The 27,553-nt window shown below is 37.0% G+C and overlaps 1 protein-coding gene across 1 annotated transcript in view; it reads right to left on the reverse strand.

Moving 5' to 3' along the window:
* LOC139970938 (B-cell lymphoma/leukemia 11A-like) overlaps window positions 1-27,553 on the reverse strand; it is a 112,538-nt gene that overhangs the window by 45,405 nt on the left and 39,580 nt on the right. Inside the window, exon 2 of the mRNA XM_071977016.1 lies at window positions 6,840-7,238. Within this exon, the coding sequence (XP_071833117.1) occupies window positions 6,840-7,238 (399 nt within the window). The remainder of the gene's footprint in view (window positions 1-6,839; window positions 7,239-27,553) is intronic.

Consider the following 27,553-nt stretch of genomic DNA (forward strand, 5'->3'; position numbering starts at 1 on the left):
GGACTTTAAAAGTTCAAGAAATCTAATCTCAGTCCCTCCCATCCCCCTCAAATGGACTTCACTAAATCCCTGGCATAGAAATAAGTAAAAGAATGTCCATGACAGGGTGCTATCACATGCCAAATTAATGACAAGTTGTCATGGCAACAAAATTAGATACAAAATCAAAGGGGAACAAAGCACCCTTGCGGCAATATCATTAAATTCTGTGATAATCACTGGTATACACTGTGTATTTTGGCCTCCCAAGTAACAGATGCTTGTATTGTGAATTTAAATATAATCAGTTTGACCAACCATGACTGACATAAAACTACTTAAACCCAACCTTTCCACATTAGTGAAAATATGAATCTGTTTGCCAGTAATATACTACTACTTATATGTCACACCAATATATTTCAATATATATATACTGTCAGTATAGTATAAGAGAACCAAGCATGATGCAATTGTTTGTCCTGTTAAATTATTATTGATTTATGTGCTTACAAGTAATCAGTTGGGTCATTGTCAAGTATTTACCAAGAATATGCTTTCACCTCATTTGTTCATGTGTTGCCATGTCACCAAAAGTGTCAGCTAGTGGCTTTCTCTATTGTTCACCTTCAAAAATGAAAGTGGTTGGGATAGTGGGGAGGGGGGTCAGGTGGGGATTATGGAATCACGAGCCTAGCACAGAAGTAATTAGTTCTACAGTATGGTGGCCCAATGTGGAAGGATGCATATCGATGATCCTCCCTCCCTCATATAAATGAGACCAAATGGCTGCAATATGTTGCCCCTGGTAACAGACTTTAGTCTTTACCCAGAATAAGGATATTAGCAGCAATTTTTCAAGTTAATGTTCAACTTTCCTCTTTCATGCCCCTGTTTATCAATGTCAACATTTCATGTACACCAATTTAACATGTGCCATCATTGGAAATTAGTTATACTGGCAGATGCAAGATGGCTGACATAAATACTGTACCATGTCCTGTCTTGTGGATTAAGGGCCTTTTTCCAACGGGTGAAGTTGATGGTCATGCTATATAATTACAAAAATGCAGGAAAATTTTCAGGATCAGAAAACACACATGCTTGTGGCACAGATATTTACATTTTTGTCAACTTTGGTGATATTATACATGCATAGAGTTTTAAAGGGACATTAGAAACTACCGAGAATTGGTTTTCCATTTAAACAGTGTAGGAACATTTTTCTCTTCAATCTTTTGGTTTATATTGTCTGCCAACCACATTGATACCTTTTAATTGATCTTAATGTACCTTCTTTATGCCTCTGTTTTAATCAATTTCATCATGTCCTTTATACCAGTCGGTTTAGTTGACTAACTGATGTATGAAAATTATAACCCACGTTCCGATGCAATAAATGACCGTTTGCATGTTGTTAATCTAGCAAATCAATAATGTTTGCCTTCTTGTTGAAGTGTGTTTACAAGAAGAATGTGTTTTTATTTTCTATTATCATTATTATTATTTGTTTTTGGTCGTTTCTGTGTCCATGTTCATGCCACCGCCACAAGGGCTCTATACAGCCTACTATCCTAGTTTTCACATATATATCACATAAGACACTTAAATAGTTCACTTTCTACACATCAGGTCACTGCTGAAGTTCACCAATTCTTTTCTTTCAAATTTCCACAACAATTACTCGGCCAAAATGCTGAGATACCCCATGCTTTGATCCTGGCAGACGACACACACCTGTAGGTAGTCATCAATGACCATGCTCTAAAGCCTAGAAACAATTAAGGCAGTTAACTCAACAGAGTGGCCAGAATGAAAGCACACTTACAGACTAGGTTCAGACAACCACGATGATGTAATACGTCTGGCAGACAGACTGGTCAGATGAGTTGACCTTGTCATTGGTATTTGATCTTGACAGAGGTCAGCTATCTCACCTAATTTATTGTTCACAGATTATCTATAATTGCACTGATATCACCTGGGGCTTGTTTGTTCAAATGTCTGATTTCAGGTCATGACTGCTTATAGTGCTGATGATGATGTACAGTATAATAACCAGGGAGTTGTTATTATGAACAACTGTAGTTGATGATAATTGGTAGTAAAGGAAGAGGGCGGGGGGGGGGGGGTGGAGGTGTATGAGGATGGTGAGCTGTGGCAAGATGGGAGAGAGGGAGGATAAAAGTGGGTAATGGGAGGTGGTCTGATTGTTAATTCCCTCCAAGACGCTGCATGTTTTGCAAATTCTGAATCAATGTTTGCTGGTACCGTATAATTTGTCGCTGATCATAAACGATTATAAACAATATTAGACTTTGAGCTCAGTGCATAAAACCCGACATTCATATTCCCACTTTGTTTGGGGAGGGCCGGGTGAGGGGGGGGGAGGGCTTGGGGGAAAGTTGAACTTCCATGGATGTTCACAAAGTGCTACTGTTACATGTAATGGACTGCATACATGAGAGCATATCAAATACTATATATACGGTCCTTCTTCACCCATCAGTTATTCAGGATCCGTTGAGCTGCATTTCGAATCTCGAGTTAAACGTTCTTAAACGTTGTCCTCATTGGTTCCCAAATTGGGAATCCCAATAATTATAGAAATGATCAAACGTCTTCTACAAACAAGTTTACATAACACAAAGGGAATTTTTTTGGACGGATTTTCTTCCTGGCTGTTCCTCCGACAACCAAAGAGTATAGCGCCCGGTTGTCGGACGAACAACTCTTGTAAAGCAATTTTGGTTGTCCAAGGAACAACCCCCCCCCCAAAAAAAAAAAAAAATTTTGGTTGTCCAAATACTGTAGCAAAGTAACAAGGACAATGATATGAACACTGTAGAACACTAGTTTTTGGGGTAAACAGATAATAATTTAGCATTTTACTTTATATTTTTGGCCGTATTCAGTTTTACAATGCAATCTGAACTCGATGTAAACAGAGAGTTTGTTGTCGTTCGGAGGATCACTCAAAATTTGGCTCTGACACTTGGATGCTCATGTTAATTGGAGATAGTTTAGATGGTTATTCACAAACCAGATAGAAACTAAATTTACCTTTGTAAGCTGTGAACACAGTTTTGGTCTTCAAAAAGGTCTGAATAATCAATCAATAATATTCCTACATTTTTACAGTAATACAGCAAATGCAGTTGCCATGATAGATCCCTGTATTAAACTGGCCAGGGTTTGGGTATGAGAGTGGCGATTTATTTGGCTTCGAAAACGCACAGAACTTTCTGGAAGTTTTATAATTGAACATGCTTTCATCTAAATATTTGAGGAGATAGTGGTTGGTGCGTAGTGTGTAAATGCTACATACATCATTCCCTGAAATCTGAAAATTTAGTATGTCTGACAAGGGTATGTAAAGTCTTCATTCATGAATTTGTTTATAGACCTGTGACATTACTAACTTTCAAATCAATGGTTTCTACTGAATACTGCTTGCTCCTTCCTCAGAAGCAAAAGAAATGCAAACCAAGTTTTGTTTGTTTAATAATCAAACATAATTTTGAGGTATAAATTTCGGTACACAGACTCGATCACATATATAACGCTGTTTGAAATTTAGTACTTGTCCTTATACAGGTCAATCATGATTGTCCAATTGGATGGCCTCTATATTAGCTACATAACCTGAAATGGATATATATAGTTAAACATATCATTTTTTGCAAGGTCAACTTTCTGCCCATGATCATACCCATGGAGAGTACAATGCTTTATAGACCAGTATTTGCTGTCATTTATTAATTTGGTTCCAAGCATTTTCACCATGTCCAAAATGAAAGATGTTGAGATTTAAAAAAAAAAAAAAATCTCCTTGAGAAGGGAAATATAGGTTAGGCCTACCAAGGGAAAAGAAAAGCTCAAAAGGTTATTCCAGGGTAATGTTCACTGTCTACACATGTAACATCAGAAAAATGCCATATTGTAATATGTAAAAGAAACACAGAAAAAAAAAGCTTTCACAATTATTTGTGACAACTTGAGGACTGTCATTGTCAAAGTCATGTGCTTCAGTAGTCGATATTATATTGACCTTGAAACTGTATCACATGACATTACTGAAACATTAACTGAGGCACAACTTAGAAACATTCCCCACTTTTTTGTTTTGTATTCTCGGTCAGTTTAAGGAATATGAAGCATTGCGGGCCTTCAGGACACAACAGTTAATATATTACCCTGCAAACTGACAACCAAAGGGGTTAAATAATATCATGGTAATTGTCTTCATTATATTTTTTGGGTGGAAAATATTGGACAAATACTTTCAATCAATGATTGCCAATTCTAGATAAGCATGCCCCACTCCCCACACCCTGCCCCACACCTCAGAGTTTACTCAAAAGTGACTGCTGCAATTGATACAAAATTGTAACAATGACCCTTCTGGCATGGTTTGTTTTCTTCTATACAGTCCATATCTTCCCAGAAAATGATCAACAATTTCCAAAGAATAGACAAACACCGGTGTGGCAGGCCTCAGATACCACAAGTCATTGTTGTAGACCTGTATACATACTATATGGTCTATACAAATATTGAAACTTTCAGAGTGAAAACACTAAAGGGATAAAATCAAACGAAACAGAAAAAACAAGAAGGATAAGGAAATACAACATTGAACGGCACAGTGTCACACAGTGTGACCGTGACCCCACTTTAGTGGTAACTGGACAAAGGGCTACATCGATACACCCGCTATTCATGTCCAACGAGGCATCGATCAAAGTTAAACATACATTTTACCGTAAACTGTAACACCACCGAGATGCATGAATGCTAACATGGCAAAAGAAATTGAATGAATGGCTGTCGGAACAAACAAAATGGAGTGAGCCGGGCAAAAAGGAAAAAATTTTGTGACATATTAAAGTGTGAATCTTCTCGAACAATGTAGTAATACACAACCAGTTTTCAGAGACCCGACAACCCCATAACCACGAGTAGTACGCACACTACCCAAGAAAGGCTAGGTCGTGTTTAAGGCTGATTTATCCATATTGCGCTTTAAAACCCTCTCCGAACGTTGCTCTGTCTGTGGTCAGAACTTCGTTAGCATGGATACTGCCTTGCTCGTGTTCCAGTATCATATAGCTGAAATTGCTATCAGTTTCATTGACTTCAATCGATGTTACCAATGGGGAATCTTCAGCCACGCCCTAAATCAACTGAGGGGATCTGTAGTATCGGTCCTATCTAAACTCGAATCTTTAAAGCTGCAGAGGTCCTTAGGGAAATCTCTGACGAAAAATCTTCTGGACTAACTACCTGCACATTTCCTTCACACAAAGTAAATAGCAAGCAATCAGTTTGACCAACCATGACTGACATAGAACTACTTAAACCCAACCTTTCCACATTAGTGAAAATATGAATCTGTTTGCCAGTAATATATACTAAATGTATGTCACACCAATATACTGTCAGTAAATAGTATAAGAGAACCAAGCATGATGCACTTGTGTGTCCTGTTAAATTATTATTGATTTATGTGTTTACAAGTTATCAGTCAGGTCATTGTCAAGTAGTTACCAAAAATATGCGGTCACCTTATTTGTTCATGTGTTGCCATGTCAACCATAAATGTCATTCAGTGGCTTTCTCTATTGTTCAGACTATCAAAATGAAAGTGACCATAGTTAGATACATGCTTATATGCTGTTGGCCTGAATGACAATTTGCTCACACAAACTGACTTTTCACCTCATTCTTTCAGTAGCACTTGTCTCTGACTGTATTAGTTTGTGTGACGGAAGAGGTGGTCACTGATCCCCCACCCTATAGGGGATAATAGACAGAATTCTTGATTGCATTTAGTGCAGTCTACTGTATTCAATTATTGAATTTTGACATTTAATGTAAAATGCAAACATTCATATGCACGCTCTGTGGTCGTACATCTGCCGTAGAAATTTAAGACAATTATAATAACAGAATTATAGCAACTAAAATGATTTGCAATATGTAAACAAAACCATTGAGGTGGACCGACGTATGTTGTGTGGTTGGGGGGGGGTGGTGGGGGGATTATGGAATCACCGGCCTAGGACAGTAGTTCTATAGTATGGTGGCCCAATGTAAAAGGATGCATTTTGATGATCCTCCCTCATATAAATGAGACCAAATGACTGCAATATGTTGCCCCTGGTAACAGACTTTAGTCTTTACCCAGAATAAGAATATTAGCAGCAATTTTTCAAGTTAATGTTCAACTTTCCTCTTTCATGCCCCTGTTTATCAATGTCAACATTTCATGTACACCAATTTCACATGTGCCATTGGAAATTAATTACTGACAGATGTGACGTATTTGAGCTAACATTCCTAGTGTTTAGTAGCTCGTACATTTTATCAACGACACGTTGCCCACTGTTCGTTTGGCATCTCTACACACTGGTCAACCAATCGGAGAGCTTCACGTCTGAGCGTACTGTAAATTTCAAGTCTCCAAAGTGGAATACAGTGGACTAATACCGTATCATTACTACTGAAAATAAGATCTTTACACACATACATGTTCACAACTAGCACCGTAAGAACATCACAGACTACCCATCATGATCAAGCCCTGAGTAAAGATAACTGGTCACATTCAATCAACCACATCTTGAGTTTAAGGAAACAAAAGATATTGAGATGGGGGTGGGTTTGCGATTATAGAGTGTGGAATATTTTTTATTTTCCATATAAGTGTCACATTGGCTGCCACTGGAATATTTCTTTAGAAGTTGGCCTCTGCCTGTGTTGGTTTCTCACAGTGCCATGGCATACCAACCTGTATTAATGCTAAACCGTAATCCATTCGGAGATGTCATAATTTGATTGTAACAGTTTCAACTTACCTCTTAGATGCTCTGTCTGTGTTTCTTTCGCTAGCGGTCGAACATCGCTGCTCGTATCGTGTAAAGATTTCCTCCGAAATGGGGTTAATATTTTTGGCTTTTCAGTTCGAACGATAGGTTCCGTTTCGTGGATGGTGGTGTCGATCGACGTCACCTCAGCTGCATCATGTTCGTCTCTATCTTCGTCCTCATCCTCGTCGTCTGTTAGATGGACTTCGTTGGAGGAAACCACGAGGGGCACCTGCTGGCCCTTGTAACAACTGCGTTTGTGAGCGATAAATTTGACAATGTCAGCGAGGGCGAAACTAGTGTGGCAGTCGCCACACTGGATGAGGTCGTGCTGCGGGGCTTCGTCGCCTTCTAGAGGATCGGGGTCCATATCCTCGTCTGCAGCAGCCCCTGAAAATGGAGAATAAAATACCAATCAATCGATCAATCAATAGATCAAGGAATGTCTATAACACACAACATGTTAATTTGGATTGTTCGGTGGCGTTTCAACAAAATGCGCTTGGGAACCGTCAGATAAGTCTTCAGACTGCATGGCTTTTAAAAAATGATGATAATTAGGAACTAGAAGCTGTACTGTATGAGATATGCCTGTACCTCACTAGCTTGGATAGTACTGTGAGGTACTCTATGAGATATATGTCTATGTACCTCACCAGTTGGGATGATACTGTGAGGTACTGTATGTTATATGTCTATGTACCTCACGATCAGACAATTAACCGGGACAAAAGCTAAAATGTGTTTCTTGTACAGTTTCTTTTTCTAATAGTGCCAAGTCAGATCACAGCTATTAAAGTATAAATACCACAACACAAAATTACAATTATACATTTACCACTCGACCGTTCAGGTTTAAACGTCAGTTGTGTGCCATCCAAGATGTCTGTTCTGACTAATGGATGACATACAAATATATATGTCAAAAAAGCACAGTCCTTTACTGCCAAAGCCTTAACCCATGGTCCCAACCCCCTTCCCCTATCACCGATGGTCCCAACTCCCTTCCCCTATCACCCATAGTCCCAACCCCCTCCCCCCTAAAAACACCAACTCATCTCTTCCACAGATACTCACTACTATAACATTCCAAAAATAACTTTACGGGCCAAAAAAAATAAGTCAATTAAAGTCAGACTTGAGGTCATATGGGATTAATCCCACAAACGTTATTTCTGCATTCATACTGTACCTACTATTATTGCTTAGAAAACTAAACCTTAAAATCATAATAATAATAATAATATATATTTTTTATAATCAGCAGTTATTTTTAGCTTTCTCCTAGATAGAACACATGGCTGAACCACGACAAAGATGGTCTTTGTCTACATTAATTTTTGACGATTGAAAGACTACTTTGCCTCTTATAGCCCAGACGTATTCATCCACGAGTGCTTAGTCAAGAGGTTTGTAAATTACAACTTTCATGTTGTGGTTATAATATCCCTTCTTTCTATACCATACGACAATGATACGCGCATGTATTTTATTAAACGGTGACATCTCGCATTAGATCGATACCCTGCAAAAACATTTCCAGACAAACAACATGAATCTAAAGACAACTATGATTCCATCGCAAACATTCTCCATCATCTCCAGACCAATTTAATATAGATTTCATAAACAGGGGCAGTTGTTGCACAATTAGAGGCGAAAGTATGAAAGACAGGTTTTACATCCAAGCTTGGATAAGAGTGCAGGTTGTACATGCATGTATGGCAAATACAGTAGTAGTCAATAATAATAATAATAATAATAATGTAGTAGCACTCTGTAACATCATCAACAAGCAGGCGCACTGCACAGTGGGCCAGTAGGAATTATATAGTCATACTACAAGCTATATATCTGATCAATGATTATGCTGTGACTAAACTTAATTGTTGAAATGTTGTTATTTATATTACTGGACAGAAATTAGTTCACCATTTAGTAATTCTGCTGAAAATGTACTTATTGGGGAGGAAGGGAGGGAGAGAAGTGGACATTAAGGGGAAGGTAGAGGGATGGGAAGGGGGATGGAGGGGGGAGGGGAGCGGAAGAGAGTATAGGAGGGAGACTATATTGAAAGTACTTATCGACCGATATCAAAACACCCATCCAGGGTCATTGATGCCGACAATCAGACCCTATTCACTGTAACTGTACTGTACAATCCAGTCTCTGCATGAACCCATAGGTAGCTCTTAATAGTTACTTCATAGTTTCACACAATCATCTACCACATGCCAGGCTGGGAATTCTGTAATACAACTTACATTTTAATAAAAACAAAAAAACATACAGTCATCTCCAAATATCACTTATTAACATGTCCGTAAGGTTGAACTTGGACCGTTGCGACAAATACCATTTCCAGTTTGAAGCATTTTCATATCTTTCCTCATTGCAGCATCTGCACTTCCTTCAGTGTTAATTATTTCTCAATTCAACTTCCTGTAGGCGACCTGTTTCCGGGCCCCATCTTTTGGCAACATTCATGTTTACAGTCCAAGCAATTTTCGTGGGAGGATTATCTAGCAAGCGATAATTAAGGCCTGGTATATTATCCTTTCAAGATGGAAGGTGCAGCTTGTAAACTCACCCATGCACCTAAATGACCTTTGTAGCATTGTACAGAATAATATACCTGATCATTTTACCAAAACAAATTCAATCCACATGAATAATCACCAATTACTGAATGTTTTAAACAGAAGGAACGGTCACATAATATTATAATATGCGAAAAATATTAGAAAAAAGTACGACGATGACAGGTTTCAACCATATCAATGTAGGTTGAAATTTGGAAACCACAACCTGAAGTGTCAGTCCGTACTCAGGTGCTTATATTATAGCATATTATTAGTTGCCTAGTGCGGTACTCATTAACTCCTGTACTCACCCTCATGCATTGTACCCATAATTGTACTCATATTCGGGGTATTATCGAAATCTATTTTAGTAAGTTCTGTGCTCGAATACAAGTACCTGTACTTGAGTTTTAAAGATCCACAACAAACTTTCGCCCAAATAACTCTTCAGTTACTTGAACACCTGTAAACTATACATAAACTTAAGAACTACTGTACAGCGGAGCCCAAAAAAAAAAAAGCAGTGCTTGAAATAATGGTAATTAGTGAGATTCAGGTCGGGATAGGTCATCAGAAAGTTGGTCAGGGAAGGGTGGGCTCTGGGAATTATAGGGGACTTTTGAGAGGGTATATATAGGAAGGAACATCACATACTGGACTAATATGAAGGTCGTACTATAAGTTGTTTTTGCAATCCGACATTTTTCAAGTTAAATAGTCTACATAGAAAGGATGGATTGCATTTTTATATAATTGAAGATCTCTTAAATTTATTAAAGACGACGTGACTAATTCAATGTGCTAGGTCCTAGAGAACAGAGATAAACCTTGCCTTAGAACCAGATATTCACAATGATAATACATTCCATAGTTATATTGGCATGTAGCCTAAACTGGCCATAGAAAGAAAAGAAAAGAAAGGGTTATACATACAAAGGAGAAAAATGTAGCTAAAACGTAAAATCAAACAAGAGGGTGAGAGAGAGAGTTACCTCGGTTAGTCAAGTGCCGCACACGGTTAGAACCAAGAATATGCGACGAGCTCATGCAGCAATACGAGGAGATCATTGTAACATGATTTGCAATGTGATACTCCTGCTTGCGTACCATGGCATTTGAAATTTGTCCTGTCAGTGTGTGTTGTATTTATAAACATTTTCTTGGTGCATTACACCCTTAAGTGGCCTATTACGTATACCCTTACTATGTCTATGGGCCATATATATGTATGTAAACTTTCTCAAATTCTCCTTTTTTTTCCCCTCTTCCTTTCTCTATTTTCCACTCAGACAGACTTCTGTCCTCTGACAACTACTTTTATATGTGATTCTATATATATGTGTAGTTGCTGCACACACATACATGTCCAACATTCATGTAACTCATTCACAGGGCTCGATCAAGAGTATGAAGTTAAACTGCTACGATCCCGTTGTTTTCCCCCCTTTCATCATGCATGCAAGGTGGCAAACATAATGTTTGGCCATTATAACTTCTTGGCTTGACAGTGAATTTAGTTTGGTATAAAAGATAATGCTTAAAACCATGAAAATCTGCTGGAACCGATCAAATTTGCCCAAATTTGTTATGCCCTCCTTTATGCAAAAAACATGCAGTTATACTTTATATACAGGTCTACTGCATAGTCAGACAATCAATAATGCTAGGATTACTATAATAAATCTCTCCCCCACCCCCACCCCCACCCCCCAAATAGTATACCATCCCCCTCCTGGTGTCAATTCCCTCCTAATTCCCATCTACAACACTACTAAACTCTAATCTTATGTTAATTAACTTTTCAACTACTAATACTTTCCTCTGAACTTCACTAGATCATTTTCCCTCCTGTACTTCCCCCACCCCCCCGCCCCCTACTTCCCCTCATGTGTCCCTAATGAACAGCTGATCTCCTCCCCTCCCCTCCCTCCCTCTCTGGTAATCCCCCTCTCCCCTGATCCCCGCATGCATGTATTTCTGTTTTGTAATCTCAGATTCTCATCACCTACATAAGGGTCCCGGTGGTTACCACATAGTTATTCACATGTCACTTTGCTGCCATTTTTCATACTTTAGAACTTTAGAACTAATACATGCAACTGGGAGATTATTACATGCCATTTTACAATTGTTACTATTTGCCTCTCTGTATGGGATGCACACAAATATTGCCAGTAAGTTTATAATGCTGATGTTGACCTTGATACCATGTCTGTGCACTGGATCCTGATACCAGCACTAAATTGTACACGAGGTTCAATGAAATGGGTGACGGATAATAATACATCTCGCCCAACCGTGAACCAGTGCAACTCAACTGGCCCGCCCGCGTACTGTGCTTATTAAAATGACTAGTCTACTTTTTTGGATATTTTTAGAAGGGGGATTGTAAAGGTGCCAGTTTATGAAAGTGCATGCCCAGGATTACAAAATTGTAACAATAAATGACAATAATAAAACTAAAATTGTCTGGCTTACATCTATGGGTAAAATATCAAAGTTGTGATTCATGACAATGATTTAATATATCAGAAGTTGAAGTAAGTGGTATTCGTGGAAAACTTGTTCTTGAATTGATATTATATACTTCAGTCTGATGGTAGTATCATCTTTACATAGTGGCTGTAAGTGAAATTTAGTTAATTAAAAGACAAAGAAAAAAATCCTAATGAGTGCAGATGAAGTGAGACAAAAAAAAACTTCAAAGGTTGGCTTATTACGTACAGTAAATAAGAGCGATTTTGCTTCAATCTGTGAGAAATGACACCATTTTGTACCTGTATTGGTAGATTGAACACAGTGTAATTTATCGAACTCTGCCACTCAAGATGATGTGACTGGTTGAAAACACACAGGTCTTGTACAGATGACGACGGGACTTATTTGTGACTATTACGTTGCTTCTTAGGGAGTTCCTGCTTGCAGGCTAAAATACATACATACATATGGCTTGGTCAGTCTAGCTAGATATTTATTTGAGACACATTGCCCAACTCAAAATGCAGCTATATTCCTATATAAATTTTTAATAATACAGCTGGCTTTGAAATATATATGCTATAGATACGATATGTAATATCCTGCTGTAAACGACACATCCATACTAATTTGAACTTTCTAACGAGATACATTCTTTATAGGCAAAAGGTCCTTTGGTTAACACCTACCAAACTTCAAACTTTTCTGTCTTCTACACTAATCAGTTCACAATACATTACAAATTTGTCAATATGTTTGGACAACTGCTGAATATGTCCCAGGTCAACTACGTGCCCAGGATGCTTATTCATGTACAGATCAGAGATTGGGATTTTTATGACATTATAAGACCTCATAAACGACCTATTAGCAACATTGGCAACATGATTCAAAATGATTGACTTTAACCCATTCTCAAAGTCACCTTAAAGGAGCCTTCCTTAGTTTCAAGGATATATATATATATATATATATATATATATATAGATATATATATATATTTAAAATGAAAACGTAATGAGAAGGAAAATCCAGAACTGTGAAAAAACTTCCAGCCTCCACCGTTATTCGAACCCGGGCCTCCCGCTTTATACGCGGACACCATATCTATTTTAGTATACATGTGCATTCTTCACCCTCTCCTAGAATCATTTTCTCAGCTAGCAATAAAGCCTAAACTTTCCTTTACCTTTATTTATAATTAAAGAAAGGAAAAGAAATCACACACACACATCATATAAAATACGTCCAAGATATGACTTGCGGGCCCGACTCACACAAAACAGCATAGAGTGAATTGTTCAACTTTTGACTCCTACAGGATGTGTTACCATGATGCATCATGTGTGAAGTACATCATTACATTTCCCTTGAACAGAGAACAGATATATCTATTTATATATAGTCAAATTATTTATACATGTTTGGACAAAACGTCCAACAGATATATCCTTCAATTAAATTGATGACATTATTTTACAGTATCTTTTCTAATTAATTCCCCAATTAATATATATATGTATACATAAATATATATTTATATATATTTTGAACCTCTGGACATACAATCAGCATCCATAGCCTAGTGGTAAGGGTGTCCGCATATAAAGCGGGAGGCCGGGGTTCGAGTCCCGGTGGAGGCTGGAAGTTTTTTCACTGTTATTGATTTTCCAACTCATTACAATTTCAATTATACATACATATACATATATATTAATTTATGTGTATTCAATTAATTTATGTATTTTTCTACAGTGCCCAATTTCTATACAGAACTTGGACGAATCTTAAAAATTCCTTCACAATTGTCATGAGAAAGGATTTAGAAGGTACGTACATCAGATGATCACATATGTGCAAAGACACAGCTTAACAGTAACTGTGCCTCTATATAGTTATGCTCAGTGCATTGCAAACAATTATCGGTAAACTCAAAGACAGAGTCCTTAATCCATAATAAAATAGCTACTAAGAAATGATTCTGTTATTATCCTTTCAGACAAGGAATATTGAAACAGCTGACATTTTCTTTTGTTATCATAGCAACTGCCCTCCCTGTATCAAGGGCATAGGAACCGGGGGGGCTGGGGGGCGCCAGCCCCCCCAGTGAAAAATGTGGAGGGGCGGAAGTATCATTCCGCCCCCCCGCTTCGCAAGTCAGAAAACCCCTTTTTCATTTCCAAATGAGAAAAAAACCTCATTTGGAGCACCAAATTGCATCTAAGGCCTGGTGAAAATACAAAATTAAGTTTACAAAATGGAGTGGGTGTTGAAGTGTGCTATATTGCACCAAATTGCATCTGAGGCTACCTGGAAATGCAAAAAATTCCAAAGGGGAGGGGGAACCCCCTCCCCTTAGACCCCTCCCCCAGGCCGGCCATCAGTCTTCTGATGAGCCCCCCCACTCAAAAGTACCTTCCTACGCCACTGCCCTGTATACATACTGTATCACTCTGAACTGTTACTAAATTATGCCAAATACACATCAACAAAAATTAGCAAATGGATACAAAACTAAGTACCTGTATAGTTTCTTAGAATCAACAGTCAAAGTAACTTTATACCTTACAAAAACAACCTTTCCAACAAAAAAACAAAAAAATGGCTCATTGCACCCATGAAAAATAGAAGACGAAATTATCAACCTAAGAAGCCGACCCATCGATACATGTGTTGTTCCTGAAGAAATGATGTAATGATATTATTAAGTTGAATGGAATCGTTACGCTGAGTTATCATAAAACCGAATGATTATTGATAAATATGCAAGTGACAAAAAAAAAAAAAAAAATCAATTAATTTTACAGGGAGAATTATATTTGGTACTGTGGATTCACCCCCTTTTTGATATGAAATATTTGTCTTTGCAGACACAAGGGTACCAAGACATATACAGCAGAATGGGTGATCCATATATGTGTGCACACGTGATCAAACAAAATTTAAAAAAAATACCAGTTGTAACAAAAAATCCTTTTTAACAGGTGATGTTTAATTCTCTTCTTGAGAGAATTGACCCATTAATTTCTACACTTTAGTTTGAACAAGAAGGGATATAAAGCTGGATGGTGGGGGCGGGAGACAGAGGGGGAAGGGATGGGGGAGGGGATGGCCCTTAGAGGGATGTCTGCATTATAAGTCATACTATTAATTCAATATGAAGTCACTCAGGAAAATTAAATAAATACTCAAAAACACAAAAAGCAATTAGGAGTTAAGAATGTTGGAGACTGAATTCTTCTTGTCATTCTCCATTAGATTACCATCTATATGTCACACTATTTTGAGGAAAACCTTGGACGAAATTAGTCCATTTTACTTAATTTAAATTATGGAGACTCTATGGTTTTCCGGTCACTTTCAACCTCAGGCTGTCATGACGAGAAATGAAAAATGCAAAAAAGTAAACTCTAGGTTTTGTATTAACTAATTAATAATTTAAAGCCCTAATGTCCATCAAAGGATAAAGTTTCATTATAATTAGAATCTTCATTCCCATCAAAAATAATTAAAATCATTTCTCTACCCAATATTGTGCCATCCCCGATGGACTTGGGGGAAGACACTTTCCCCGATCGAAACACAGTAATACAAGAATAGATAAAGGTTTTTCCCGCACACTCTTTGAGCTTAAAATATACCATTTTTATCAAATATTACCAAATTAAAATCCAACTGACCCAAATGAAATCTCTCAGTTTCATTCCAATTCGTATGTATTTTGTCTGCACCTTCTTTCTTTTCGATTGTTTTAGAAATCATTCTAGTAGCCTCTCTTTCAGACTATAAGTCTGCCACGAAAGAATTTTCTGACAGCTAGGAGAAGTGTCCGTGTTGCCAGCGGTATATAGTTTTTACGTACAAGATGCAGTACTCGATCTGCCACTTCACTCTAGGCTTGAGCTGGATGACAGGCCTAAGCTACGAGTGCGCATTTAAAATGGTACGGTGATCATCGTGATCCAGCCCCCCTACAAAATTCATGTTTTTAGATCGAAACCGCGGAAAGGTCCGGATCCGTGTCATAATCGGCCTTTACTGTATCCTAGCAATTTCGAAATAAATACTCGATTCTATTTATCATCATCATCACCAAAGTCCATTTTTTTCGCTCGTTCAAATTTACGAGTCATCTGGAAGTAAATTCCCCGGCCGTGACCTTGATGCTTTTGCATTCGTTTCCCCCACTGACTGGCCGATATGGTTTCTAAACAGAACATTCAAGAAAGTATCGATTCCATTATCGTACATCATCTTCTCTTGAAAGAGACAGGGTATGACTACAAACCTGTAACCGATCGATCAATATGGTCACACTGTAATGGTCGTCCTCGCCGCAGGTTTTCATCGGTCACATGTAAAACATATATTCCTGTAGATTTGATATCAATTCCATGCCATATTATTAAGGGTGGGTCGACCATACAACTCTCAAGAGGTCACAAAGAAACCATTCATTTTGTGATGGAATAGTTTGTAAGAATTAATTACTGTTAAATGCATACAATAACGCCTTAAAAAATATTGTCAGCCAGCAGAAAATTTATTATTCATATACTAATTGAACACACATTTTTCAAACTGTACGATACTTGTGCTATAATGTATTACCAGCGGTCATGTTCATGTTACAAAAGAAGCACTTTAAAACACAAACGATCATTTCGGTTTTCTCTGAGTTCTTGAGTTTATTTACAGCTGTTGCTACTTTGTCAAGGTTTTTTTTTTCTTTTCTGGAAAGTGCCTCAATTAGTACTTAACATTAAGATGTCAATATTTTTTCTTATAATACTCAAATCACGTTTAATCAATGTAATAAAAAGTTACATCATCTTTTTATTAAATGTTTTTACCAAGGCAAACCAATTTATTAAACCTTACACATATGGTCGGCAACAGGCACCTGGCCCACCAGTGGCACATGATTTGAGTCGTCGGGTTCGGGAAGTGGTCACTCCGACAAGATTATCAATATTCCCCCCTTCCCCCCCCCCCTCCAAGCTTTGGAATACAATATGGTATAGCCCGCGTCATTGACTTGACTCCAGTAGTACATGAGTCACAAAACTTTGGTAGCGAATGGACTTGACCTTAACTTGGGAGTGCATTGTAATTGTTACAAGTTTGATACTCGATACAGATAGACCTTTCTCCCCTCCCCCCCTCCCGGGCCCCTTTCCCCTAAGAAAAATAAAGCATTACAAGGACTGAGGACCAAACCCCTAATTATGACGAATAGATATTAAAGATATATATTACATGCAATGTACACATTCTGCAATGTGTATATATATGTATATATATTTATGTATTTATATATATATATATATATATATTTATATATATATATATCTATATGCTAATTCTTGAATATAAACTACACTAAGGCCCTTCAATAACCTCAACAGTCACAATATAGACTCGCCAAAATTGGACCTGTGGAGTGCTTTAGTTCCACATGGACAACATTTATCATATACTGTCTGAAGGACACTATATACAGCGGCAGAGACTGTAACGAGAATTATCGCTCCGTATCTATTTCTAGTCAACATCTATATGTGTAAAATGTAATGGCAGACCATCAACTTTCAAAATGGTCATATTGTCTGGCGAAATGTTGAAATTCATCTTAATAATGTGCATCGTCTGGAAACTTTTACCAAAACTTACTGGTACCAATTTCCTACGCCGTGTTAGCGTTCTGCGTTCAGTCCCCGTCGCGATATTGCACACAGCCTTTTATTTCGGAGTCTGATGATACGTTCTTCAGACACGGCCAAAAGTACAGGCGAGTTCATTTAGTGTTACTGCCTTATCTATTTTTGTATTGATTTTATATTGAAAGCAGTTGATGCTCCATGGTAGTAGCAACAAAAAAAACCACACACAACACATACCAAGATATGAATATGACAGAATTCAAACCAGCAATTTGACTGACGATTGGTGGGCAGACTAGGCAAACGATACAATTACTACCAATCAGACAGACAGACAGACAGACAGACTGACGATTCAATTTAACGAATGAAAGTGTAATATCTGCCATCCAAAGAAATGTATATTATACCCTGCTATCGCAAACTCTTTAAACTTCCCCTCCATCCCCCTCCCTCCCTATCCCCCTGGATCCTTCTTGTTAACCATATGGTATGATAAGTAAAATGTTGTCTGATATAATAATAACATAATTGCTGCAAACAAATACTTTACATGATTGTTATAACCAACTCAGCACTAACTAAAATACTTCACCTGTCACCTAACTTTGTTCTCTTTGCAGATTCACCTTGTGTCGAACCCTTCTGCAACCAGGGTGGCGAGTGATATCGGGGTGAGATAAAAGTAGTTATTCTAATCCCGCTTGCAACTTGCAACAAGAACTATGACATTTAATTGCATAAATGTCAGAGATTTGACTTTCACAAAATACCAAATTTTTGTGACACAAGATTTTCCGTACTGATTTCAAGGGTTTAAGTGTGAATAGCAGTCAAACTGATTTAATCGACGTCAAAGATGTCAAAATTCGCTGGATCAAGCTAATTTTACTGATGTCTTTCCATGACATTAGCCACAGAATAATTCAAGAAAATAGATTAATCAAACATCGAAGAAAAAAATACCAAAACAGATTTCACTCATTCGTGAGACCCGCATTTATTGACTGACCTTCAACTATAGAATACGGCTGTATCTAGTATTTTATAACTATACATCTGTGGTACCACATTCATGCTTAAATAGTGAAGCTAATGTACAGGCTCATCATCATCATCATCATAGTGAGTGTCCTTTACGTGCGTTGTGACAAACACATTTCGATTAAAGGTCATATTGGTAGAACTATAAAGATCTCCATTAATTGCTGTGTTCAATTTACAGCCCATAGAACATTATACAGTAAAGTGACATTATAAGTCCATTCATTAAATTACTGGGCATATATGGCAATGACCCAGTGGCGGAGCGTCCATACAGTCAGAGGGGGGCAGATGCCCCCCCCCCCCGACGGACTCAAATGGACTGAAAGCGCCCTTTTCAGCTTTTTACCACTTTTTACTTATTCGAGATTCTCAAATACCTATTGACATTTGTCACATTTTGTTGGTGTAATTTTCTGACTAAATGGCGATGACACCTATTTATCCTTCGTTTATCTGCAAATTAGCAAGGCCCGGAAAGGGTCATTTCCGGCGATCTAGGGAGTATCTTTACTCAAAAAATTTCTGTACGCTCCACGCCAACTTGTGGTGGCGCTCTGCTTAGATAGTGTCGAAAGCGCCCCTACAGACCATTCTCGCCCCCCTGACCAATACCCCTAGCTCCACAACTGCAATGACCCTAGCTGTATCAGGTGTGATTCATTAATGTTAAGCATTCTGGTACAGTACCTAATTCCAAGGTAACATAAAGATTGACCTCACATGATCAAGGTCATGATCATGTATGCAATCCAAATGGATCTTTTAAAGTATCCTTTTCACAATATTGGGGATAATATAGCTTGATAAACGTTACATAAACATCAATCAGTGTCCACAGCCCAGTTGATCGGGGCAACGGCATGTCATTGGAGGTTGGAAGTTTTTCACTGTCTTAGATTTACCAACTCATTTATGTTTCTAATAAGAATATATCTATATTTATATATATATGTATATATCTATCTATCTATATATATATGAATTTATATACCACAGTAATCTGGTGCCACTTCTTTGGCCACAGGCATCACATTGCTATCTGTCCCAACACTCCACCAATCCCCCTCACCCCCTTGCCCCCTCCAACCATGGATTCTTATCCTAACTCCCTTATTTTCAATGCACCTTTTAAAGTACAGCTAACATCTTATTTCAATTCGCACATAAAAATTCAGCAGACCATGCAATTTATGAGCCTTTGTACAGAATTAGTTACCTTAATAACAGATTTATGTTCCATACAATATGGTGGTACCTGATAACTAAATGATCAAATAAGAAAACGAATCCAATAACTGTAATTCTACTAAAATCACACCAGGATGGAAAATAATTGGCATATTTTTTATATTTAAACATAGACTATGATTTAATCTATTTTTACTATAATTTACATACTTCTGAAATTGTTTTGGACTATATGCGTTTTACTTTATAGTATCGTTTCGTACAGGTGTGTTTATCATATTGTTGCTTTTGGCTTATACAATTTTTCTTGCCTTATTGGTTCTATATATTTAATATTTTGGTTTTTGTTTACGATTTGTTTTTAGGTTTAACATCTGTAAAGCGCTTTGAGCAGCTTTGCTGATTATGTGCTATATACATTTTACTTATTATTATTATTATTATAAAGGAGGGAGGTTAATGCAACTATCTTGATACATCAGTTAGATGGTGGGAGGGGCAGTTGATGATGGACGGATATCCTACTACAGTACTAGGTGTAAATGTAATGGCATGATTTGATCAGGGTGACACAAAGTTACAATAAATATGCCAGTTTTAATTTATAATCAAGATTATCCATTTAATCTCAGCTCTGAATACGATATATTGATATAAAGCTGAAGTTATTGTTAAGGTCTGTATCATTGTTTACATTCTAGTGTTATTGAAATAACACTATGTACTAATGACGTACCTGAAAATTCAGCTGCATTACCCAAAACTAGATCCCTAGACTACCATCTTTATTATGCACTTTGATTTTTTTTTAATTGGACTTTGCCAAAAAAACTGGCATCTAATGTTACAGCCTGACTGTCATTTTCTTAGAAAAGGAAGGAAACATATAATTGCATTCATAAAGCTTGTAATTTTTTTGTTTTTCTTCTTTATTTCTTTAAATCATACAGACTACGCCAGACTTTATATTTAAAGGGTCATAATGTGCCTTTTCTATTACAAAAGTTACATGCAAAAGTCATAAAATGACAAAATGCACTGTAAGGCAGACATTGTCCCTGGAGCGTTGTGAAAAATTAGGACACTGAATTAAGGGGCAGGAACAGAGGCGAAAGAGATCAAAAGTGAGTGTACAACAATTTGTCTGCATCATGGGCACTAAATTTATATCAATTCACTAAAAATGCCACTCATTGGATCATTCAACTGATAAAGGGGTCAGAAAAAGAAAAGAAACAATTAACCTTCATCCTAAGGAAATATGATGGAAAATTCTCAAAGATGACTTAACTTTTTATCAATATAATTGCCCCTGAGTTTGCTAGAAAGTTAACGGAATGGACTCCCATGTTTAACAATCGCCTGGGTACACCATCACAAAACTTCATTCACTGAACATTAATTAATCCTCATATTTAACACTCCTCAAACGTCTCAGGGTATAATTTGAAGGATCATATCCGTCCAGAAAGTACTCTGTAATTTTATACCAATCAAACGAAATAGGCTGCGCCAAAATTAAGAGGCAACGCATCCCCATCGATACAACCTGATCCAAGCTTGCATTTCCATCTTTTCGACTGACGCAAGTTATGAAATGCCCTTCTCTTCCCTGCCGTGCCCAATGCAACTAATGATCGGCATGTTAGTAAACCAGTTGGCTAAAACAGGAGGTGAATAGAAATTCTGTCTTAATTTTCGGATTGAGTGTGTTTCCCCCCCCCCCCCCCCCCGCCCGTTAATTATAAAGGAGCACTTATCTATCTAATTGATCCTTTATGGTAAACACTTGTATTTTTTTGTACCTGTCGAAAAGTGGCTTCACCATACCCGACATTGCAGTTGGGTTTTGGATATGTACAATACTGTATATTATTTCCCCTCGTCATATATTGCAACAGCAGAGGGAGATCGAATGAGAGTCCAATTTTTAAAAAAACAGGACAAGTGGAAACATGCACAGAGAATGAAGTGATCAAACACAACATCTCCATCAGACAATTGGTACTTTGTCATTGATAAAGTTTATATTATTACATTAGCATACATCATTGCCATTCATGGTGTCCAGGTGAATATAAAAGACATATTCACCGCTGTCGTGAATTGTGTGGACTGAAGCTGGGGGAAAAATAGGGGTTGGTCGATGAGTGTGAACAGAAAACAAAGGGTGTTACATATATATCTCTTTATCAATCGATCTGTTGCCCATGCAGATAGAATTTAGCCACAAAGTTTGGTTGGGATCGATGTAAAATGATAACTGGTCACATGACCATGGTAGACATTCAGATTAGTATCGATGACCTCAGATGACCTTATGATTATTCTTTTATACGACAGTATATATGACTATACACCACAAACATATCAATATACTAGTAGCGTGGCTTAAATTTGCCCAGTAAAGGAATCACCAAAATGAAAAAAATAAAAAGAGTGGCTTTTAATAGACTCTGTTGCGGGTAAATAACTTGTCATAGCCTAGAGCACTTTTAAAGTGAGAGATCCTGCTGATTAGAGGAATCTATTTACTCTCTGAAAGAATCGCCTGTGTGTTGAAAAGAACTTAGTTTGGGCATGTTTGGAACCATATATAGCGATATTACTAACTGACATGTTCCATATTTAGCTTTGATGCTTTGGAGTATACATGTTCTAGCATGACAGTAGGTCTACGCTGATGCGATATATGTTCGGAAATAATATTGGGTGTGTGGAAAGTAATATTTGATTCTGACGTATGGACCTATATCTATAAGTAATATATACATGTACATGTAAGTAAATATGAATTATAGATGCATATCATAACACTTAGCCTACGCGATTCATGTCTGTTTGAATGTCCCGTGTATACTTAATATGGAAATGACATTCGGCGATTCACGGACCTCGTACAGGGAATGATTTTATTGTTCAAATTTTGTATTGCAGTTTTGAAATCTCTGTATTTTGTCTTCTAGAATATATATGTAAAATATAAAAATAAAAATACATCTTTGTACTTGTTTTTATACATTTTGCAAATTTTGCATATATACCGTAGCATTTTGCATTGCTATTCTCGGGATAAATTATTCCTTGCAATAAAGCCACCATGGATTTTCATTCACAATTTCACATATTAAAGAGAGGCAATATATATATTTTTTTTTTTGCCTCTCCTGTATGAAACGATCATGTGTCTTTAAAGGATATTTGGGCATGCAAATATATGGTTGCTATGGAATTTCTTTAAGTTTTGCTGGATTCTTGCATCTTCTTTTTTTAAACCCCCATTTTTAGCAGATATATTGAAATTATTCAGAGGATATTTGAGCGTATAACAATAATATGAATTTGTAAAACCCCATTAAGATTTGATGGTGCATATACATATAGTCATGAATAATAATCATCATAATAATGGCTCATTTGTTTCACTCCAAATGAATATTTTGTCTGGCAAAGGAAATTAAGGCATGGATGGGGTTTTTTGGAGTTATAACTTTCAAGTTCAACTATTTTGGATTGCACGTTTTCGATATGTATATAAGTAGACTTCCGGTGCAAAATGTCCCGATGCAAAATACCTGTGCAAGCAAAAAGAAAAAGTGTCTTGCAAATACCGTGGCAACTCAAGAGACAAATGACTTCCATCTTTAGAAGCTGAAGAAAATGATGCAGTCACATCTGAGCTTCAAGTTAAATTCTTAACAGTGTTGCTGTAATGTCATCATCTTCTATACATTACTTACTTTGTACAAAATGTGTGCATTTCGACTGTAATCATAGATAGGCTTACAGAACATACCACGGTATGTGTACTTGGCATTAGCTAATCCTATACACTGCAAGTTGCAAATACCTCAGGGTTTAATAGTAATTACATAGTTGACTTCAGCTTTCCCCCGTACAGTTCGATCTTCCATGCACGTATGGGATTGTAGATTACTAACAACGTCTGGCTTTATATATATAGCACCCATAATGTTAGCACACTCACCGTAACAAATGTATACATATTTCTACTACATGACTGGTTTCTCAGCGTTGACCTTAAAATGTTACAATGTGCCAGTCCATTTGTGTCTAAAAATTAATCTTCAGCTTTAACATGATTGCTTTTCTTTCAATTTTCTCTCAATTCAAACAAAAAGCTGAAAACAAATAAATTTATGACACACCTGTACCTGAGATGTCAAATGTATTTAAAAGTTTATCGGAATTCCCTGTGGGCATCAATTGCACACACTGCTTTCAACAATGCTTGAATGCTTAAAGAAGAAAAAAAAAGAAGGGGGGGGGGAGGAGGAGGAAAAACACACATTTTCTTGTATATTCTATAGTTTGAACATTATGGCAGTACAGTAGTAATATTAATTTATAATCCACCTGTTACATTTAACACCTTGGGTAAGACAATTTCTTTTCTTTTAATTTGATCTCATCTTAATTTGTTTTTTAGTTTATTTCTCTTATAGTTGGACGCTCTACATTTTTTTTTTTTTTTTTGGTTGACAAGCATACTGAAATGTTAGCACGAGGTTATGAGTATAAAAAAAAAAAAACCCATCCTTGATTAATACATAAATTTCTACAGCCCTTACGAATAGAGTATTCATGCAGAGTCTCTTCCATGTAATCCCTCCATCCCGAGTTAAGAAAAGAAGATGTTAGCAAAAACGACTTTGAAAAACCCCCTGGAGGAATTCTGAAGGGCTACTGTGAAATAGGAGGGGTTTTTTTCTGTTTTAATTGAGTTCATTTCCCATGCCAATCAAATTTAATCATGTGATTTTGAACAGACCGGGCGAGCAGTCACCTCCTCGACTTTCAAGCTTCTCAACATTTATTTTAAACGAAAACATTCGCGAAGAACATTTTAACCGCGGTGACGACAAAGACGACGATCCCAAGTCATCGTGGTGGCTTTTTTTTTCTTTCCTCTTTTTTTCTTTCTTCCGAGGAGAGCGAGAAAGACAAAAAAGAAAGGCCGTAGACTTATTTCTTTGCATAGAGAGTGCTACTGTTGTGGCTTTCTCTCGGGATTGCCACGTTCATTACTTCTAATAATTGCAGCTTGTTGAAGATTGAAGCAGCAAGCCATGTATGACAAAATTTGTGTAAAGCATACAAAAATAACAGAAAAACAGCGAATAAAACAAAACAAAAACCAAAGAGCCTGGAAACATATTTATTGACTATAAAATCACATAACCTTTGGCAAGAGACAAGATGATCTATCTAAAAGTCTAACTATGACATCAAATTGGTCTCAGATTGTTGCCAATATTCCCTCATCTCATTAAAGTGTTTTGTTTATTTTTTTTTTAAAGATAGAGCAAAAAACTTGAGTGTTGTCCAAAGTCTTGACAATTTGTTGAACTGATTTAAAGATGAGATATTCATATATTATGTAAATATGTATATTGAAGCAGACTGCATTGGAAAAGTGCCATGTATGGCTTTAATATACATATAATATATTAATATATATGTGTATATATATATATATATATATATATATATATATATAATTGAAATTGTAGTGAGTTGGAAAGTCCAGAACCAGAACAGTGAAAAAACTTCCAGCCTCCACCCTCCACTTTATATGCGGACACCCTAACCCAGCTAGGCTATGGACGCTGATTGGATGTCCAGAGGGTCGAAACCGGCAAGGAAGGTCGTAATTCCACTGTAGGCCATTGTTACATGTATGGAACAATACTAGCTCTGTTTTGGTGACATATTTTACCTAATTACTCTAGAGATCAATCATGATGCTAACCAATTCGAAAACATTTGTGATTCCTAAAGCCGAATCTCGAAAGAGTTACTTTGAGCAGACAATGTTTAATGAACTGTAAATAAATGACAAAGCCAATAAATACATATATGATTGAAATTGTAGTGTGTTGGAAAATCCAGAACTGTGAAAAAAAAAAAGGCCAGCCTCCACTGGGATTCGAACCAGTTTTATATGCAGACACCCTATATGATATAAATAAAATTGTAGGTGACCAAACACCGATTTAATTCTTCAAATAAAGCTTAACGAATGATTGATGAATCGTTGCATTATGTCAACACATTTTGTTGCCCTAGTGTTATTTCTCCATGTGCTGCTGGTATTAATCACATCAAAGAAAATTATACGCAAAATGGAAATTATTTCAAACTTTTCTGTAATTCATTTCGTTCCCCAAGATTATCTTGACTAATTGACTACTCAAGCTAATGAATAACATTGATAATACATTTTAAAGATATAAACCATTGCATATATTGTAGATTAACATACTGGCTTCAATGTCTTTGGAAAGCCAACTGTGACAAAACTAATGCGACTGTGCAACAGTGTCAGGCGTCTTTACTACATTTTCATTAAATAACACAATAATTTAAGAAATTGGATAATTTATCAAGTTTAATAAATATCTCCCTAAATTTGTGTTTTAGTTTAAGGAATATGTATCATTAATACTCCTAAACAAACATGTCTTGCATTGGATATGTTGGTGGCAATTTACTTTATGCTAGTTAAGTTTATGCTAGCTTAATATATGTCTACTGTTAAAACAAGCAGCCATATAGATCACCAACACCCAAAGTCAGCGGTGACGAAAAAGCCAGGTGGGGCCTCCAGGACAATTATGTCTCCCGAGGCCCCCTTTAAATAGCAAGCACTCTTCATACTTTCCACGACCCCCTACGTATTTTATCGGGGGCTCCCAAATTGATCCCTAGCCTTGGGCTGTAGCCCCCTTATCCCCACCTCAAGAGGTCAGCCCAAACTTTTCAAAGAGGCTTAAGCTAATTTCCATTAAACTCATAGGTCTGTATTAAGTGTATCTCCCTTTAGGGACCAGGCACCTTTGCTTCCACTTATCGACACAAACAGTACCTTACACCAAAAGTTGTGCAATGAGCAATGTTGGTCCCGAATCTCACATTGAAATGAGTAAATTTTGGCATAGTGGCGACATATGATGTCGTTAGACTTAACTGCTACATACATAAATCAAAATATTGTCACTTGTTAAAAATTTGCACTGAAGTATTTCGCTAAGTACTAGAGAGAGAGTGGTGAAGTTCACACCTGCTGGATATTTTTCGCAAGTATTTTCCATTAGTTTTAAAAGCTAATTAAGTACAATAAAAAATATACGAAACACTAACTTAGGAGAAGGAAATATAATTGTAAAGTTTGTACTGAGTTTACGGATTGTAATTTGTTAATTTGTTTGATGAAATTAATGCCAGGCTGGATGAGCAAACGTAAGAGAGGTCTCAGAACATGAAGAAATACAAGTGACCACATGACCACATGGGAAAAAAAATTACTAAAGAAATTAAAAAACAATTGTCTCAATCCATTTCCCCCTACTGCAAAAACCACTACGGGGGGGGGGGGGAGCTATTCAGATACAAGGTTTCCTTTAACATAAGGAGCATGGTACATGTAGTGTCCAACTGGCCATCCATCATTCTAATTCTAATTGTTGCAACATGCGCAAGCTATTTACAGCTTAAATTTAGAATATTTTCACTTTAAACTTAATCGTTGTAAAGTCGTGTCAAAATTAGATATCAGTCACAAGAACATAATCTACGATCGGAAGATACCATTCACTTTCTATTTGTGTCTATTTTAGCAATCAATTTCTGCAGCCGACGTTCACTCCGCGCGTCTTCGCTCCTCTCCTACCTCTGTCCTCTCTCTTTCTCACTCTCTTTTCTCTCTCACTCTCTCTCTCACGGA

This window comes from Apostichopus japonicus, chromosome 8, assembly GCF_037975245.1.
Source record: "Apostichopus japonicus isolate 1M-3 chromosome 8, ASM3797524v1, whole genome shotgun sequence".
NCBI classification, from domain to species: domain Eukaryota; kingdom Metazoa; phylum Echinodermata; class Holothuroidea; order Aspidochirotida; family Stichopodidae; genus Apostichopus; species Apostichopus japonicus.